At 42.1% G+C, this 18,754-nt stretch overlaps 1 protein-coding gene across 1 annotated transcript in view; it reads right to left on the bottom strand.

The window, feature by feature from the left end:
- nwd2 (NACHT and WD repeat domain containing 2) overlaps window positions 1–18,754 on the bottom strand; it is a gene marked incomplete at its 3' end in the record, with an annotated part of 72,540 nt that overhangs the window by 22,234 nt on the left and 31,552 nt on the right. Inside the window, exon 3 of the mRNA XM_080451449.1 lies at window positions 5,493–5,609. Coding sequence (XP_080307575.1) covers window positions 5,493–5,609 — 117 coding nt within the window. The remainder of the gene's footprint in view (window positions 1–5,492; window positions 5,610–18,754) is intronic.

The raw sequence follows: 18,754 nt of genomic DNA, 5'->3' as shown, positions 1-18,754 counted from the left end.
CCCTTCTCTCTCCTCTGAGCTGTGTGTGTGTGTGTGTGTGTGTGTGTGTGTGTGTGTGTGTGTGTGTGTGTGTGTGTGTGTGTGTGTGTGTGTGTGTGTGTGTGTGTGTGTGTGTGTGTGTGTGTGTGTGTGTGTGTGTGTGTGTGTGTGTGTGTGTGTGTGTGTGTGTGTGTGTGTGTGTGTGCTTTCTAACAGTTGTTTTGAGCTGTGAGATCCCCAGAGCATCTTCTCTTTGAAGTGCCCTCGTTGCTGTGTGTGGGCTGGAGAGAGAGAGAGAGCCACTGACTGAACTGTCAACAAACAAGGATATGTGTCTTTGATCAAAGGCCTCCCTCCATTTCCACAGCCATCCTGTGGCCAATGGAGTTTACATGTGGTTCAAGGTTATTCTAGTTTTACATTTTTCATTTGTTTTTATATTCAAATTGGTTTCGACATTTTGTTTTCCATTTCAGTTTGGTTTTGATTCATTTGTAAAGTGGGTTTTCTGGGGGGGTGTTTTCGAAAAGGCTTGGTTTTAGATTTGTTAGTATTAGTTTTAGTTTTTTGTTGTAATAGATTAGTCAGGGGTGAGATTCAACAGATCTACAAGCTCACAACGCGTTGCATCGAGTTGTGTGATTGCTTGAATACTTTATTGATAGAATACTTTATTAGTCATCAGAAATGTATACAGCACATGGTTTTGAAGATGTTTTTGACAAAGACATATTTTCTCTATGATTAGTTAGTCAGTTTTAGTATGTTTTGTAAACACACAAAACCGTTTCAATTAGATTTTTAGTTTTAGTTCAGTTAACTAAAATGTTATTTTTTCCCGATTCTAGTTTTAGTTATTTCGTTTTATAATGACACATTTATCGATGTGTATATGGGTTTCTTTGTCTGCGGAAGCATATATGTGTGTGTGTGTGTGTGTGTATACACTTCTGTTGCTCTATTGATGTTTGTCCGTGTGTGTGCGTGTGTGTGTGTGTGTGTGTGTGTGTGTGCGTGTGCGCGTGTGTGTGTGTGTGTGTGTGAGAGAGATAGAGAAAAAGTCAGTTTACAGAGAGAAAGAACAGGGAGCTGTGTGTGTGTGTGTGTGTGTGTGTGTGTGTGTGTGTGTGTGTGTGTGTGTGTGTGTGTGTGTGTGTGTGTGTGTGTGTGTGTGTGTGTGTGTGTGTGTGTGTGTGTGTGTGTGTGTGTGTGTGTGTGTGTGTGTGTGGGGGGGTGTGTGTGTGTGTGTGTGGGGGTGTGTGTGTGTGTGTGTGTGTGTGTGTGTGTGTCAGTGTTTTTGTGTATCTCCCTTCAACCTGTACAGTGTGTGGAGGCTGAGGGCGAAATTGCATCGGCGAGGGAAATAAGCAAGGCAAGAGGGAATGAATTAAATCATTGCAACACACACACACACACATGGTAAAGCCAGCTAGCCGCATCGACCGTGAGCCTTAACCTCCTCCATTCAGTTGGGTTGAGGATATTGCAGGATTTTTACAATGATCAAATCGTAATATTACACTCTTTAAGACGCTGTTGCCTTGGCACCGAGTGCCGCGCTACGAGCTTGTAGATCTGCTATTTTTGAAAAATCGTGAACATTTTTGCAAATCTTTACAAAAAACTTTTGCTATATCAGTGGTTCTCAAACTTGTCAAGAACCATCCAAAATTATATGTTTTTGGCCACAGATCCCCATCAAAATATGTTGTTCCAGGGACCCCCAGAAGCAAAGATTTGAGTTAGAAATATATGTATTCAAAGATATGCAAAAAAATTATAATATCAAAAATAGAAGATCTACTAGCTTGTATATCTGCTATTTATTTAAGTATAAAATAATGTTTATAGCTCAAATCTAAAATGACACAGATGCGTTCCCGCATTGAATGGGTTAAGTGGTCAGATGGGTGGACCGCGAACGCTTTTGAGATTTCCAACTGGGCCCTGATCCAGAAAAAGGTTGAGAACTCACTGCTTTAGTTTATCCCGGTTCAGCTGGGTTCAGCCCTGGCCAAGTTGACTTTAGCACTGATAAGTTCAATTTAGCCCCGGCTCTGCTCAGGTCAGCCTATAGCAGACAGCGTTGGCAGCGGGCCATCCCATCAGCCAGCGGGGCAGTAACACATACACAGCAGCACAAGGACAGACACGCACGCCTGCATGCGCGCGTGTGTACTTTTTTTGTATTGTGTGTGAGTGTGTGTGTGTGCATGCGTGCGTATTTGTATCTGTGTGGGACAGATTAAAGAGCGGCAGGCAGAAAGAGACAGGATGGACACGTCATTCTGTGTGTTTGTGAGTGAGAGAGCCAGAACCAGTGGGTATAAAAAAAGAACGACGATGAGCTGGAGATAAATAAATAAAAATACAAATTAACCCATTTAGACCTGGAACACCTACACTGTATGTTGTTATACCTTTCAAGCCGGGAACACCGTGTCATTTTAGTATTGTTTTTCAGAAAACTTATGTCAGGATTTAGAAAGGCGTTTTTAGAATCAGTCTCAGGTCTAAATGGGTTAAAATAGATCTAGGAAGGGAGATTATGCTCCCTACTGGAGGTCAAGGATTCTACCCTTAATGCAGTGGTCCTCAAACCTTTTAATTTCAAGGACCCCCAGTTTGGTATACTACATTAGACGGATCCCCATCACTGAGTGTGTCACGGCCTGCTCCGCATCTTTTGGACTTTGACCATGTTCCTTACTCTTGGATATTTATTTCCCTGTTTGGTTTAGGTCTTTAGTTTTGTTTGCCTGATTTACCTTTTACTTGTTTAGTTCTGTAACTCTGTGTTTAATATGTTCTGTGTCTAGGCCTGAGTTCTATTATTTTGTAGTAGTGTTCTTGTGCTTTCTGTCTACCCTTGTTTGCCTTCTCTCCACCCTGATTAGTTTGTTCACGCTAGTCACCTGTGTCCTGATTGCCCCAGCCTACCCCACCCTGTGTTGATTGTCAGTTGATTCACATGTGTCCTGTTAGTGCTGCATCTATTTAATCTCCCCTGTGTCTACAGCTTTCGGTGAGTTTGTCATTTTAATGTCAATGTGAGGGTTAGTGTGCCTTCTGTTCCAGTTTGAGTACATGTTTTGTCAGTCCTGTTGTTTCGGAATTATTTGTTGTTTATTAACCCATTCAATCCGGGAACACATCTGTGTCATTTTAGATATATATATATTTTTTCAAAAATGGCAGATATACAAGCTCATAGCGCGGCACCGAGTGCCGTGCTACGAGCTTGTAGATCTGCTATTTTTGAAAAAGAAATTGCAAATCTTTACAAAAAACGTATGTCTGCTATATCAGTGGTTCAAGGATTCTACCCTTAATGCAGTGGTCCTCAAACCTTTTCATTTCAAGGACCCCCAGTTTGGTATACTACATTAGACGGATCCCCATAACTATGAGCTTGTAGGTCTGCTATTTTTCATGAAAAATGTGTGCAAATCTTGGAATTTATATTTTTTAAAGCGAACATTTGTAACTCAAATCTTTGCTTCTGGGGGTCCCTGGAACACAATATTTTGAGATGGGGCGTCCGCGACCAAATACATATAATTTTGTTGGTCGTTGACGTGAAAAAGTTTGAGAACCACTGATATTATAGCAAACATACGGTTTTCAGAAAACTGTTAGGATTTAGAAGACATTTGTGGATGCGTTTCCGGATTGAATGGGTTAAACCGTTTCAGTTTAACCTTGCCTGTCTGCTCGTCCTGCATTTGTGTCCTATTCCACACTCATACCCTGACAGAGCGTGTACAAATGGAACAGAAATGGATCCATTGTACACACGCTCAGTCACAGACCCATAAGGGGCCATTTGGTTCTAGCAATCATTTAGCTCTAGGGACCCCCCTGGAACCACCTCATGGACCCCTGGGGGTCCCCCCCCCCAGACCCCACTTTGAGAATCACGGCACCAATGCATTGCTTCTCCTTGGGATCTCTCTCACCTCAATTACAACCCCTAGAAACAGTTCTGTTCCATATGAATAATTTGCCATCAATCTCTCATCTTCTCTTCTCTCTGTCTGTCTCTCTCTCTCTCTCTCTCTCTCTCTCTCTCTCTCTCTCTCTCTCTCGCTCTCCTCAGTACCACCAAGGATTGGAATAATCTATAACAGCTATAGATTCACCGTAAAGTAAAGTCACCGTAATAAAATATAACAATCAGAATCAACCTCTCTGTCTAGGGCAGTGGTTCTCAACCAGTGGTCCGGGGACCACACAGTGGTCCTTGGAGGGGTCCCAGGGGGTCCCCAGCGGAATTAGTTAACATAACGTCACAATCATTAAAACCACTTAGCTTTGGCTATTCAAAAATAGCAGATATACAAGCTCATAGTGCGGTACAGAGTGCTGCGCTATGTATGATCTTGTAGATCTACTATTTTTGAAAAATCTTGAAAATGTGTGCGTATCTTTGAATATATATATATTTTAAACTCAAATCTTTGCTTCTGAAGGTCCCTGGCAACAAAACAATTTGAGAACCACTGGTCTAGGGTGAAGGTCTAAAAGTGATCTGTGCAAACCTGAACATCCCACAGAGAAATCACAGGTAATAACAACACACACCCAGGCACGCGCACACATACACACGCACACAGGGCACACAATGACACGTCCAGCTAAGCATCATATAGCGTGGGGGGGGGGGGCAGAGAGGCCGCTTTGGAATCAGATGGTTCCCTGTTCGATCCCCGGCTTCCCCCTGGGTTACTGTGAAAGTGTCCTCGAGCAAGACACTTAACCCATTAAAACCGGGAATGCATCTGTCTAACCACTTAAACCATTATTTTATACTTTGGCTATTCAAAAATAGATCTACAAGCTCATAGAGCTTGTAGATCTGCTATTTTTGAAAAATCTTGAAAATGTTTGCAAATCTTTAAAGCAATTTTTTTTACTCAAATCTTGGCTTCTGGGGGTCCCTAGAACACAATATTTTGAGATGGGGGTCGGCGGCCAGATACTGTACATATAATGTTGGGTGGTCTTGACATGGAAAGGTTGGAGCACCACTGATATAGCAACATACTGTTAGGATTTAGAAAACATTTTTGACCGCGGACCCCCACGGACCCCCATCTCAAAATGTTTTGTTCCAGGGACCCCCAGAAGCTAAGATTTGAGTTACAAATGTTGGCTTTAAAAAATGTACAATCAAAGATTTGCACACATTTTCAAGATTTTTCAAAAAATAGCAGCTCTACAAGCTCTCGGTGCCGCGCTATGAGCTTGTAGATCTGCTATTTTTGAATAGCCAAAGAAATCTAAGATGACACAGATGTGTTCCCGAATTGAATGGCTTAACCCCTAACCGATTACTCCCGGTGAACAGGTTTGATGCCTTGCATGGTTACCTCTGCCGTCAGTGTGTGAATGGGTGTAGGATGGGGCGCCATATAAATGAACCGTTTACCATTTTGCGTGTGTGTGTGTGTGTGTGTGTGTGTGTGTGTGTGTGGGGCTTGCGTGCGTGCGTGCGCGTGTGTTGTACCCACAACAAAGCATGGCCCAGCCGAGGTCTTCAGACATTCTTCTAGAAGCTTCATCCTGAGACGCTGGAGCTCCGGACTGTCCCACTCTTCTGGATCTATTCCCCAGTACAGGTCCACCACCTGCACACACACACATACAAATGTTTGTATCACATACTTGTGAGGACATCAACATTTTAGGACCGTGATTGTATGGTATGAATGATATCTTTACAATTTTGTGCAATTTTTTTAACCCTAACCCTAGAGACGAAAATAGCCGCGGGCGTGCAACTAAGGATACATTAGGCAGGTCACCTTTCTGGGCACCAGGTGGCCTCAGGTGGTTAGATCCATATATTTGTTTAAATTCTTATCTTAGTTTTTCTTTTTTATTATTAGGGGGCCAGGCACCCCTTTGTTTCTGTTGGTTTTTTTATAATTATTCTGCCACTTTTTGCAGTTCAGGCTTAACCGTGCAGTTGGTTTTCACGAAACTCAGCATTATGGTAGAGGGCTATGCCAAACAGCTATGCCAAACGGCTATGCCAAACGGCCCTGGAAATGATTCTTTTCAGAGTGCAGTTCCGATTAATGGCCCAGCAGATATCACTATTTCCCCTCCTGCTGGCTGCAGAAGCATTTACACTCCATTCAAGTCAAAGAGGTTTTGGCTGGACCTTACACTTCATTTTATTACCGTAGTAAACATTTTCATAAATACTTCATGTTTTCAACCGCCAGTTTAAAGTCTTTTTAGCTGTGCCAGCCACTCTACAATTGACCGTGTGTATTTGTCCGTCCGTCCATCCGTCCGTATGAGCACAGCATCAACAGCTGCAGCTGATTACAACACATAGATGCAACCAATTACATTAGATTCGACACAAACAGGAGACACAGTGCAACACATGCGCCACTTAAAGACATGCACATTGCAGACACACACACCGGGGGCCCTACTCAGTCAGCACACTCATCAAATAGAGTAGTACCGTCTGAATACCAGCACCCACACATCACAGACACATAGAGTAGTACTGTCTGAATTCCAAGCACAACACATCAAATACAGTATACCGCCTGAATACCATGCAGTGCCCACACATCAAATAGAGTTGTACCGTCTGAATACCAGTGTACACTTATCAGAGTAGGCACCACTTACTCACACTGAGTGTGATTTTTTTCAATTATCATGATATGAGTTTAATAAATGATGGTATGGGACTGGAAGTTTCAAGATGGCGGATTTGAATTCTGCAAAAAAGTAGCTTCAAAACGGGTCTATAGAAACCAATGGATGATGTCACCGTTCCCTTCGTCCATACTTTTTTACAGTCTATGGTGGTATTCTTATCCCCTAATTGCTCCCCTGAGTGCTATATATGACCACCTCAGCTGGGTGAAGCTGAAACCTAGTTTCCCTTGTTGGAATCATATAAAGTCTTTATTATGATTACTATAAATAGCACCCTGACCTCCAATATAGACATATAGATATAGATATATGTGGCAGCGCTAAATAGCTTATTAATTATTTTAGGCTTAAAGGCATTGGGCATTTTTTCTCTCAAAGTTCTTACAGTGGTAGAAAGAATATGAAGCTGACTAACCACATATTGTGGCTATGAGCTGGCACCGCAGATGCAAGTATGTCCTGCTCCAACCATGCTAATAGTCCTAGTTGTGAAAACTACACTTTTCAAACATTTTACATACATACACTTTACATAAACAATACGGTTTGAGCTCAAACAGTCACCACCAAACACAATATATGAATATGTTTTTAAGCAAATCCATCCCTTTTGTCAAATTCTAGTGAAACTAGTCTCACAAACAGTCTGAAACAGACATGCCATAAACGCACACCTGAGTTGATGCCTGAGGTGATGGACACTGGCACTGCGAATGCAACGTGTTGTGAGCTTGTAGGTCTACTGTTTTTGGTCAGAGCATAAAGTAGGCTTAAAGGAAGGGTTAGTGATATTTTATTGTTTAAAAAAACGTTTTTGGGTGAAAAGGTAAAAGTTTGTCTTTTTCTCAGTGCGCAAGTTATAGCCGAGGAGAGACTAGAGGATACGGGATAAACAAGTGAAATTGGAAGTGATGATAAAAAACTAATGAGCAGACAAAACTGGAACTAGAAAACTATTGAATTACATAATGGGTACTCTCTCCTGATTGGATGAAATTGGCAACCAACCTGAACATGTATTTTGTGTTTATCATAGACCTGGAGAGACGGGGAGACCCCTGTTACTGAACAAACACTCTGTAGCAATTACTATCAGAATCTACCATATAATATATATATCTACATATACTGTACGGATACGTATATGTACTGATGAAGGTCTGAACAGGCCGAAACATTGACAAACGCAATAAATACAAAGCGGAGCTTCGTGTGTGTGTGTGTGTGTGTGTGTATGTGTGTGTGTGTTGTGGTAATATTTATAGACTGTCAAATGTATGTACCGTATTATTGTGTATTTGTCTGCCTCCCATTCAATCTCAGTCAATGCTAGTCAGCCACTTTTCACATAAATGTGCTAATTCTAACTCAACTACAGCTGTCAATCTAACAGCTGAGCTGACTCCTCCATGCTTACTCTCACTCTGTCAGCGAATCTGTACTTGTGTAAACTATTTGTGTGTCACCCTTATCTTTAGGTACGTACCTTATATGACCATTTAGAATAGCATCTCTGTTAGAGTGGACTATAAGAACTGTCTGAAAGCGGGGCCGAGGAGGCTTGTGCCCTGAGGGGCTGCTGGAACAGGCCAGGAGGCCTGCTCCTTAGGATCTGTAATGCTGTTGCTCTGCTGAATCTTCCTAATAATGGACTTCACTTCACCTTGACTGGATATTAATATTTTCCATTATATATTGTGTGTGTGTGTGTGTGTGCGCGTGTGTGTGTGCGTGCGTGTGTGTGTGTGTGTGTGTGTGTGTGTGTGTATCGGGTAATAGATGCAAACGCACGCACAAACACACACCACACCTCAACCAAGGCGTGTTTGTCATTTATCAGATTCAGCCTCAGTGGCTCATATAATTCCAACTGCAAACATGCCATGATAGAACCCTCCTATGGATGGAGAGATGAGTGTGAGGTGAGCCATCCATTCCTCCTCTAGGAAGGCGAGGCTTACCCCAGGGAAGCCTCTGTTATTGCTTGGCCTTGGGCTTGACTTCGCAATAACTGTGGTATATAGGTTGCATCCTGTGGCCAGACCCTTTTCAGTCCAAACAGAATGGCTGAGCCATACAGTATGACTTCAAATCAATATCACGATTATTTCACATTTTTGCCTCAATTACGATTAATGCACAATTATTTATTTATTTAATTTATTATTTTTTGGGTGAAAGTAGCAGATCTACAAGCTCACAACGTGTCACATCATGAGCTTGTAAATCGGCTATGTTTGCTATATTTGTATGACAACAAAGTATGATACGGGTTAAGTGGTTAATCGGATTATTCCATTTATTTGATCATTAAAAAATGTATGTATAATTTTTTATATATCATTGATATAAGACTTGTCTTTACATTGTAACAATGCTGTGTCTTTTTTTTTTTTACTATAATTTTTATCCCACGATTTTGTAACCCATTTTGTTTCACCCAGTGCCAATTGCCAAATGTAATCCTGGGCGCTACTCTCCCTCTGCCAGCCTAGGGAGAGCCCAGAACTTAGCTCATGCCTCCTTCAATGCATGAGGAGCTAGCAAGCCGCTTCTTATCACCTGACAGGGGGAGTTTCCCCGGTTGGACGTAGCGCGTGGAAGGGATGCGTTATTCCAACCAGTTCCCTTCCTCTCCATCAGGCGCCCCGGCTGACCAGGGGGAGGCAGTATAGAGACCAGGATTACTGCATGTTTTTTGCGAGGGTACCTACCCTAGGGGACACGGGGAGAACATGCAAACTCCACACAGAAAGGCCCTTTCGCCAACAATGCTGTGTCTTAACTAGTCCATGGGTTATTGCTATCTGGAAACTCAAAACCTGACTGTCATGTAAATGCATATAATTTAAAATCTGTAAAAAAGGCGTGCACAGCCTTTTGCTTTGTGGAGATAAAATGGCCATTATCTCTGGGTTTTTAAGGGCCTCCAGGGAGCTCTACGAACTGCATCAAAGTAATAAACAAAAGGCAAGTTCCACTTAAACATTGCGTCTTGTGTCTACTCCTGATCAGCTGAGTTTTGGTTGCTGCAAGCTATTTGTGTTGATTAAGTAAAGGGTGAGTTAAATGCTACTGAGATTGCTCGCTTTGCGCTTCCCTTTTTCGATTACGGAGGCAGTTCGCCAGAATAGCCTGGTGGGCATACTGTGCCAGCAACTGCGCGCAGAGACGAATCGCCACCGCCTGGGGCGAGTGTAAACTGCTCATTATGAACTGCCTTGGGCACAGCTTAAAGCTGAACTTACCCTCATATGACATTTCTCCATCAGCAGCCCTGTCTGAACCACGCTGGTGGGTTTGTGTTAGCCCAGTTTAAAGGACATTACAACAAGACATGAGACACAGTATACCAGCTTGCTTTCTTTTCTGTGTGTGTGTGTGTGTGTGTGTGTGTGTGTGTGTGTGTGTGTGTGTGTGTGTGTGTGTGTGTGTGTGTGTGTGTGTGTGTGTGTGTGTGTGTGTGTGTGTGTGTGTGTGTGTGTGTGTGTGTGTGTGTGTGTGTGTGTGTGTGTGTGTGTGCGCCGTGTATGCACGGCTTGTTTTCATAGACCTGGTTCCTGATTTGTCTCACAGAATCTGGCAACACTGCAAGTGGCTCCCCATTGGCTTAGACCTGTTGCTTATTTCTCTCGCAACACTGCTAGGCCGCCATAGCTTAGGAGGACGAGACCGCCCGTTCAGAGTATGGGAAATTATCCCCATTGGCTTAAAGGACAGCCAATGATCGAAAACATGTCGAGAATCTGTTGAGAATCTGTCGAACACATGTTGACTAGTGGTCAGTCTCTTCTTAGACCAGCTCGCAAGCTGGTAAAAAGTAAGTCAACTGAATCAGCAAGGAAGCTGTTATGATTGATAAGGACAATCATTTTACACATGCAGGTCTGCCTCGAGTGTGTATATCTTTATCCGAAACTGACATGCATCTGGGGGAGCAGTCGCTCTTTCCACGTGCACATGTCAAGAGCAAATGTAACGTGTTACTGTAGGTAGTAGGTACCCATGTTTATTTAACCCATTAAGACCAGGAACGCATCTCCGTAATTTTTTTTTTCCTTGGCTAATCAGAAATAGCAGATATATGAGCTTGTAGATCTGCTATTTTTGAAAAATCGTGAAAATGTGTGAAAATCTTTGAGTATGTCTTTTTTAAAGTGAACATTTGTAAAAATATTTTGTTACAAAGATTTGAGTTACAAATGTTCGCTTAAAAATATATATATATTCAAAGATTTGACACATTTTCACTATTTATTTAAAATAAAATAGCAGATCTACAAGCTGCGAGCTGCTGCGAGCTTGTATATCTGCTATTTTTGAATAGCCAAAGAAATCTAAGAATGACACACAGATGCGCTCCCGGTCTTAATGGGCTAAGATAAGATAAGACCGTTATTGTTTCTGTGAGGGAAAGTCAGTCGCCAAAGGGCAGCACGGCAGTTAAGATACAGATCACAGGGGCAAGACAAAGTACTGCAAATACAGCAGGGTAAAAAATATATAACATTAAAGGTTTAATGACATTCACTTTTACACCACATTCAAAGTCTTTGTCCTGGTCCTTCAAAAGTGTACAAAAGGTTTTAAGTGAAAATTCCATTCCAGTGATCAATGGCAGGTGTTTTTCTCTCACATTTCTAAAGCCTTTTCAACTGCAATGAAAAAAGAAATCTTTGCCTGCGGGTGTCGCTGGTGAGGGATTTTGCCTGTCAATCATCGCCTCTGCTCCGCCCCCCCCCAAAGGAAATGATAGGGGAGGGGAGGGGCGAGGAGGAGAGTGGGCGGGATTAATCGACAGTGACCTCACTGTCGAAGGGCCAAGCTCAGATTACTTTTCAGCCTAATTATTCAGAAAACCCCAGACCACAGAAAATCCACTGAATGTTCTAAGTTCAGGTTTTTTGGGTGTAATTGAGGTCATAAAACCCCAAATAAAACATTGAAAATAAAAAAAGTGAAAATGAATGTCATGATACCTTTAAAGGCAACACCATCAAATAATTGGCAAAATATACAATATACAACACTATACAACCTCAACAGGGCTTAGTGCGGGACAAAGGGAATGTCAGACAGTATCCGTACTGTACAGAGCTGTTGTTTTCCAAGCAATTAACTCATTGGCCGCCATTATCGCATTAACGCGATCTAATAAATAGCGCGCTTGGCCGCCAGGATCGCGTTAATGCGATCTATGGTCTTTATTGATCTTTATGCTCTGATCACGCTATTCTGTTATGAATCAGGCTAAGTTTCGGGTTCCACTTACTTCAACCACCACTGCATCCGGTTCCATGACTTGGGTTCCGTTTTCGGTTTTACATTTTTCCCCCCAGTCATTTTCGACCATAATAGGGAAACAAACGGGTTTTCACACGCTATGAAAAACGATCGGAGACCTCCCCTCCTATAATCTATGGTCTGGGTGACGAACAGTCATCCCCGTTGTGTATCACAAAGTAATTTTCGCCGATAACAGAATCTGAGACATTTCACTTCCGGTTCATGTGTTTCACTGTGTGAGTGGGTCTGGGAGGGGGCGAGTGTGATCGAGAGGCGATCAAGCTTGGTATGTGCTGCTCTCTAGTGGTGGAACGATCAAAACGATTCAAGTGTCAAGCTAGAGTTTCTAGATGTGAATTAAATAACAAAATAACGAAACAAAAAAACACGAAAATCGCTGGCAAGGGCTGCTATGAACGAGGTTTTAACTCTGGCAGTCAATGAGTTAAGTCTATTGAGTGCCTATTTATATTTATTTATTTATTCATAGGCCTCAGTTGTCTGAACACAACAGCCTGTTTGTTATGGTACTGTCGGTTGATAATAATAATGATCGGCGGTCTAACGGTTATGGGGCTGCAGTGCATAGTTGAATTTGTTATGGAGGGAGATTTATTTTGTTCCTTCAAACCTCTGAGTTGGATGAGAGCTATAATGATCCTGAGCTACATCAAAATGAAGCGCTGCCTACGGTCAATTATCCTCAAAACACAGGGCGCTATGTTAGGCTGTTTGAACTGGATGCTGAGAGAGTCTAGTCAGGTTTCATCAGCTTGTTAGGTTTAGCATATTACACTCCTTAAATCTGACTAATTACCCCAGAACCTCCTGTTTCTTCATGTATATCATCGAGAGAGAGAGAGTAAAATTTAGCAAAAGGTCCTAGGAATGGCAATTGTCTCCAGGGTCTGCTGTAGTCTTCATTAAACTCTGCTTGTGGCCTTCGCTGCCTGAATGATCAAGTTGTAATCATGTACTGTATGTCCATCCATGCAAATCAAACAATTATGTGTAAGTGTTCTGTTTTGTTCTGTTCTGTTCGAGAGCTAAACAACGCACTCCCTCAGCCTCTCTCCAAGGAAGGAGTCCCTTGGTAATGCCATCCTCTGCCCCCCCCTCCCTCACCTCAGTATGGTATGCCTTGCTGATGAATTCTGTACAATGGACCACAATGGAAACAAGCCCTTCTTGGCTTTTCGCGTCATCCTTTTAGCAGAGCTTTCTTGACTGTACTGCCGTACTGTTATTATTAAGACCTGAAGCCGATTCTACAAATGTCTTCTAAATCCCAACAGTATTCTGAAAAACTTATGTTTCTATATCAGTGTTTCTCAAACTTTTTCATGTCAAGGACCCCCAAAATACATTACATATTTGGCCGGCGACCCCCATCTCAAAATATTTTGTTCCAGGGACCCCCCAGAAGCAAAGATTTTAGTTAATTTTTTTTGCTTTAAATATAATATTAGCCAAAGTGTAAAATAATGCTTTTTAGCTCAAATAAAAAAATTACACAGATGCGTTCCAGGTCTTAATGGGTTAACATGTTAATAAAGTATTCAATCAATCAATCAATCAATCAATCAATCAATCAATTCTGTTCCGTTCTGTTCTATTCCGCACCGTTAACCCAACCTATTCTGGGACAAACATTTAACGACAATAGCAGATCTACAACCTCACAACGCGTCGCAATGTGACACGTTGTGAGCGTGTAAATTGCCTATATTTTCAGCGAAGAGATTTGGTGTAGAGGGGAAAAGGGAGAGGGCCTAGTACCCCAGGGGGACACCAGTCTGGGTTTAAGTGGTTAAATCCAGTGGATTTGCTATAGTTATTGTGTGTTCCTGCGATGGGCGGTGAGTGAGGTGTATTAGGGTAGAGCAGGCAGGAAGAGGAGGGGGAGCCATCGTGATTTGGCAACGCCATCGCGTGGAAACCTTGTATACTGTATGTCCAAAACCATTCCTTTTTTATTATTATTTAAAAAAAAGCATTTTAAAATTGTGAAAATAGCCGATCTACAACCTCTAGATCTGCTATTTTCATCACCTTTGTGTGACACAATTAAGTAGGGCATTAATTCACGAAAAAAGATAGAAAGTTGAAACATGGAGATACAAGGTTTTCTACCTGACAGCAAACGAATAGCGTGGACTGCTGTCTTTTTCCTCCTTCAAGCTCCACTGCCCGCCAGAAGAGCTTTGCTCAAATGAGTTTATTCCTCGCACGGTGACTGACACAGCAGACACAGAGCGGTGCTTGAAACAGCGCTGACTGGCAGCGGCAGAGCCCCCCTGAACGCTCTGACAACACTGGAATGGAGAGGGCGGTGCTTCTCTTTTGGCAGGCCGGACAAAGCACTCCAACCCCAGTGCTATAGAGTCAATAGATGCTCCCGGTCAAACATCACTCAGGTACAAGTGAAAGTTGCTCTGTCAAATTTTGTAGTTCGTATTACATTACATTACATTACATTACAGTCATTTAGCAGACGCTTTTATCCAAAGCGACTTACAATAAGTGTATTCAACATAGGTAGGGAACGAAAACTACTAATCACCAGAAGTCTTTAGTGCATTTTCTGCAAAAACAAGCAACCAAGAGTATACCTAGCGCTAAGGTAAAAGTGCAATATATCAGCTACCTATTTCCTTAACCCATTAATACCTGGAACGCATCTGTGTCACTTTAGATGTCTTTGGCTATTCAAAAATAGCAGATATACAAGCTCATAGCGCGGCACCGAGTGCCGCGCTATGAACTTGTAGATCTGCTATTTTTGAAAAATCGTGAAAAAAATTTTTTTAGATTTTTTTCCAAAAACTGTTAGGATTTAGATTTTTTTTTAAGAATCGCCTCAGGTCTTAAAGGGTTAAACAGATGAGACAAAATAGCTAAATCAAATGAGCATGAGCTAAAACAAATAAGTGTATCGACTAAACAAGATCCAATAAACAATACAACAATAGAAAACAAGCGTTCGTATAACTAGTTAACAACAAGTAGGTCAGGCAGAGAGGAAGGGTAGTGTTTCCTGACTAAAAAACTGAAAAAAGTACATGCTTTGTACAAATTACGTTTTCTTTTTAATATCAATGCATTGCTGTATTAAAAGGGTGGGGGGGCACCCTTTGTTTACACCCCGTCCTCGTTGTGGCGTCTACAGCTCTAAACAGCGCTGCGTACATGGTAAGAATGCTGGCACTAGATGTACCCTGTTTTAAAAAAACCTCTGGCACTAAAATGTGTTAAATGTACCACTGGTGCAGGCCGGTAACTAGTTGTCGGTACTCGGTAGCATTTAGATTGGCCAGAACAGCAGGGTGCCTGGAACTGGGCCTGGGCTGCACTGGCTTGATTGTAATGGACCTGCAGGGAAACAGTGAGCAGCAGCTGGATGTAGCTGTGGCGAGTGATGGCAATCATCTAGCTGGCTGGTTCCTACCATAGACTGTAAAAGATATGGACGAAGGGAGCCCCATTGGTTTCTGCGGACCGTTTTGAAGCCACTTCCCGTCCCGAAAAGAAACTCGAAATGACTGCTATTGGCTGCCTGCAACCGCAGCAAGGGCGGGAGTTCAGTCGGTAGAACCAATAGAAGCCCAGAAACATACCCTACTTTATCATTCATTAAAACATTTATGGGGCCATAATCTACTGAACCTATATCATGCTAATTAAAAAAGACTCAAATCCAGCGGAGAAAGACTCAAATCCTGGTTCCTACATACTGCCCTGAAAGCTGTAAGCCTGGATATACCAATGTGAAATATACAGTAAATATGGAAATCGAAGATTCAGACAGCAGAAAGCCAGGCTACTAGCTGTCATGCGTTGTTCTTCATAGCCGAGTTTCCACTCCCTCGTTGCCTTAAATGTCATTTGTGTAACCAAGCACGCACATGGCTGAGCCAAACAGTATCACCTCGCCAAAACTCGCCCAGGCATACGCCTTCATAATTATATTCATCATGTTGGCCCTATCGTTGCCAACTTATCGCTTGGCACATCAATCACTGTACATCAGTGTCGCTAATCGACTTCCTAGGAGCACAGTTGACTCCCGCAGCGGTGCGCCACCAAAACGTAATGGACTTCCTATTTGTTCTGATTAGCGTGAAGTAGGGCGGCAGCTCCATAGCATGGCACACGTTGCTGGGGATCGGAGTGGAAGGGAACGAAGAGAAATTAGACCCCCCCCCCCCTATATAATGGGTTTTCCACAGTGGTTGTCTGGGGTGGGGTGGGGTTGACTAAGAGAGGATGCTTTGTAATTAACCCATTAAGACCTGACGCCGATTCTACAAAATGTCTTCTAAATCCAGTTCTAACAGTTCTTTGCTATATCAGTGGTTCTCATAGACTTTTTCATGTCAAGAACCACCAAAATGATATGCATTTGGCCACGGACCCCCATCTCAAAATATTTTGTTCCAGGGACCCCCAGGAGCAAAGATTTTAGTTACCGCGCTACAAGCTTGTAGATCATCTGCTATTTTTGAATAGCAAAATAAATCTAAAGTGACACAGATGCCTTCCCGATCTTAATGAGTTAAATGCTAAATGAAGACGTCTGATCTACTCGCTGCAAGGAAGGGCGGCTGTGGAAGGGGGGGACATGCTGATTTAATTTGGCCCCGTCGACGTTGACCGTCCCCTCCCTGGAGGAGGACAGGATAAGGGTCACAGAGGAGATGTGATGAGGGAGAAAGAGGGAAGAGATATGGTTGAGAGAGTATAGGGACCAACATTTACAACAGAGGAGGGAAAGTAGAAGCAGCGCTCCTGGTAGTCGGTAGTCGACGAAAAAAGTTTGTCGACTACCTTTTTTCACTGACGAAAACGAAATCAAAACTAAGCTATGATGACTAAAACTAAGACTAAATATATTGACAATTTCGTCAACAAATTGAAACTAGACTAAAATGTTAGGGAGGGACTAAGGGAGAAGAGATCCAGTAGAACTAAAAGACATTTTATGTTTGGTTGCTCGCAGGTGTTGCGTTCTGAAAATAGCAGATCTACAAGCTCGAGCACTGCGAGGAGACAGGACCACAGTGGGGCTGGTTTTGGGTCGGCCTGTCACAATTAATACATAATCGCCTAAATCGCAATTATTTGAGGGAATTGCAATAATTTTGCATAATCGTTTCCACGTTGAAAAATGTTCATACTTTTTCAAACATTTCCCAAAAATAGAGGAAATAGCAGATCTGCAAGATCACAAGTATAAAATGATTAAATATGTCATAATTTGCCCTGTGCAACGTTAGTTTAAAAGCCTAAAAGGCAAACAGAAATATAATTTGAATTCACATGTTCCAATGTTCAATGCCAAAAACACAATTAAATCCTTAATATCAATTATTTATATGACAATTAATCGTCATGTAAAATGTCATGATCGTGACAGCCCTAGGAGAGAGGAGCGCCGCGGGGTCTGATTTCGGGTAGAATTGTCCAGCATATTATATTTATTTTAGTTTATCCTCTTCTCGTCTTTTTCCTTTTTTTTACACCCGACTGCTCGCTTTGTGCCTCCACGTCCTCATCCTCACTACTTTACCCCCCCCACCCCTCCATGTGTCTCTCCTCTCTTCTGTCCAGTGGTGGAAAGTAACTAAGTACATGTACTCAAGTACTGTACTTAAGTACAATTTTGAGGTATCTGTACTTTACTTGAGTATTTCTAATTTCCAATACTTCTACTTCTATTCCACTACATCTCAGAGGCAAATATTGCACTTTTACTCTTTTGCAGATCTATTAATTATTATATTATTAAACATACTTTAACCACTTTAGGCCTATTTTATACATAGGCTATTTGAAAATAGGCGATCTACAAGCTCACAACGCGTCGCATCGCGACGCGTTGTGAGCTTGTAGATCAGCTATTTTCAAACATTTCAGTACTTTTACTTTTGGTACTTCAAGTACATGTTGATGCCAATACTTTTCTACTTTTACTCAAGTAAATTTTGAATTCCGGACTTTTACTTGTAACTGAGTATTTCTACATTGCAGTATTGATACTTTTACTTAAGTAAAACAGAGTAAAACACACTGCTCATCCTAACTACTTTACCCCCCACTCCCCTCATGTGTCTCTCCTCTCCTCTGATGTGGAAGCGATGGGTGGGTGGTGCTGCTTGCGTAAGAGGCGAAGCAGCTTGTGCTATAAGCTGCTTTCTTGTGTCCTTGGAAGGCATTTAGCCATGGCAGGTCAAACGCAGAAGAAGCCCCTCTTTTTCTTTTTTTCTCTCTTCTATTTATTGAACGTTTTAGGCTATTAGAGTTTGGGATTATGCCCAGGATGCCGAGGAGGAAGAAACGGGGTGTGTGCAACCAGGCAGCAAAGAGGCTAGGGAAACAACCACCGATAGAATCACCATCCCGCTGAAACAACAGTGGAAAAATAGATAGATTCCACCTATAGAAACATTTGCTTTAATAATAAGGCCAGGGGTTTTTCATAGAGAACTTTGCCAGGTTTTGAACGTTTAATGAATAAAGCCTCCATGCCACTACAAGGACGGATAATTGGTTAATTTATCATTTTCTGGCTCCGTGCCCTCGTTCAAATGAATTTAACATGAACAACTAGAGTGTTCAGTAGAGTGCAGACCTCTAAAAAGGAGACAGTTTGTCTGTATTCAGTGCTGTTGTTTTTTTGTCCGATAAGGCATGTTGAAGATAGTTGTAGAAAAAAAGAAACTTCAGCACTTAGGACAGTGACCAGTGCAGTGGTGTAAAGTAACTAAGTACGTTTACTCATTTACTGTACAATTTTGAG

This window comes from Gymnoscopelus braueri (assembly GCF_963280865.1).
Source record: "Gymnoscopelus braueri genome assembly, chromosome: 15".
In the NCBI taxonomy this organism is placed as follows: domain Eukaryota; kingdom Metazoa; phylum Chordata; class Actinopteri; order Myctophiformes; family Myctophidae; genus Gymnoscopelus; species Gymnoscopelus braueri.
This window is presented reverse-complemented; position numbering and strand designations above follow the sequence as displayed.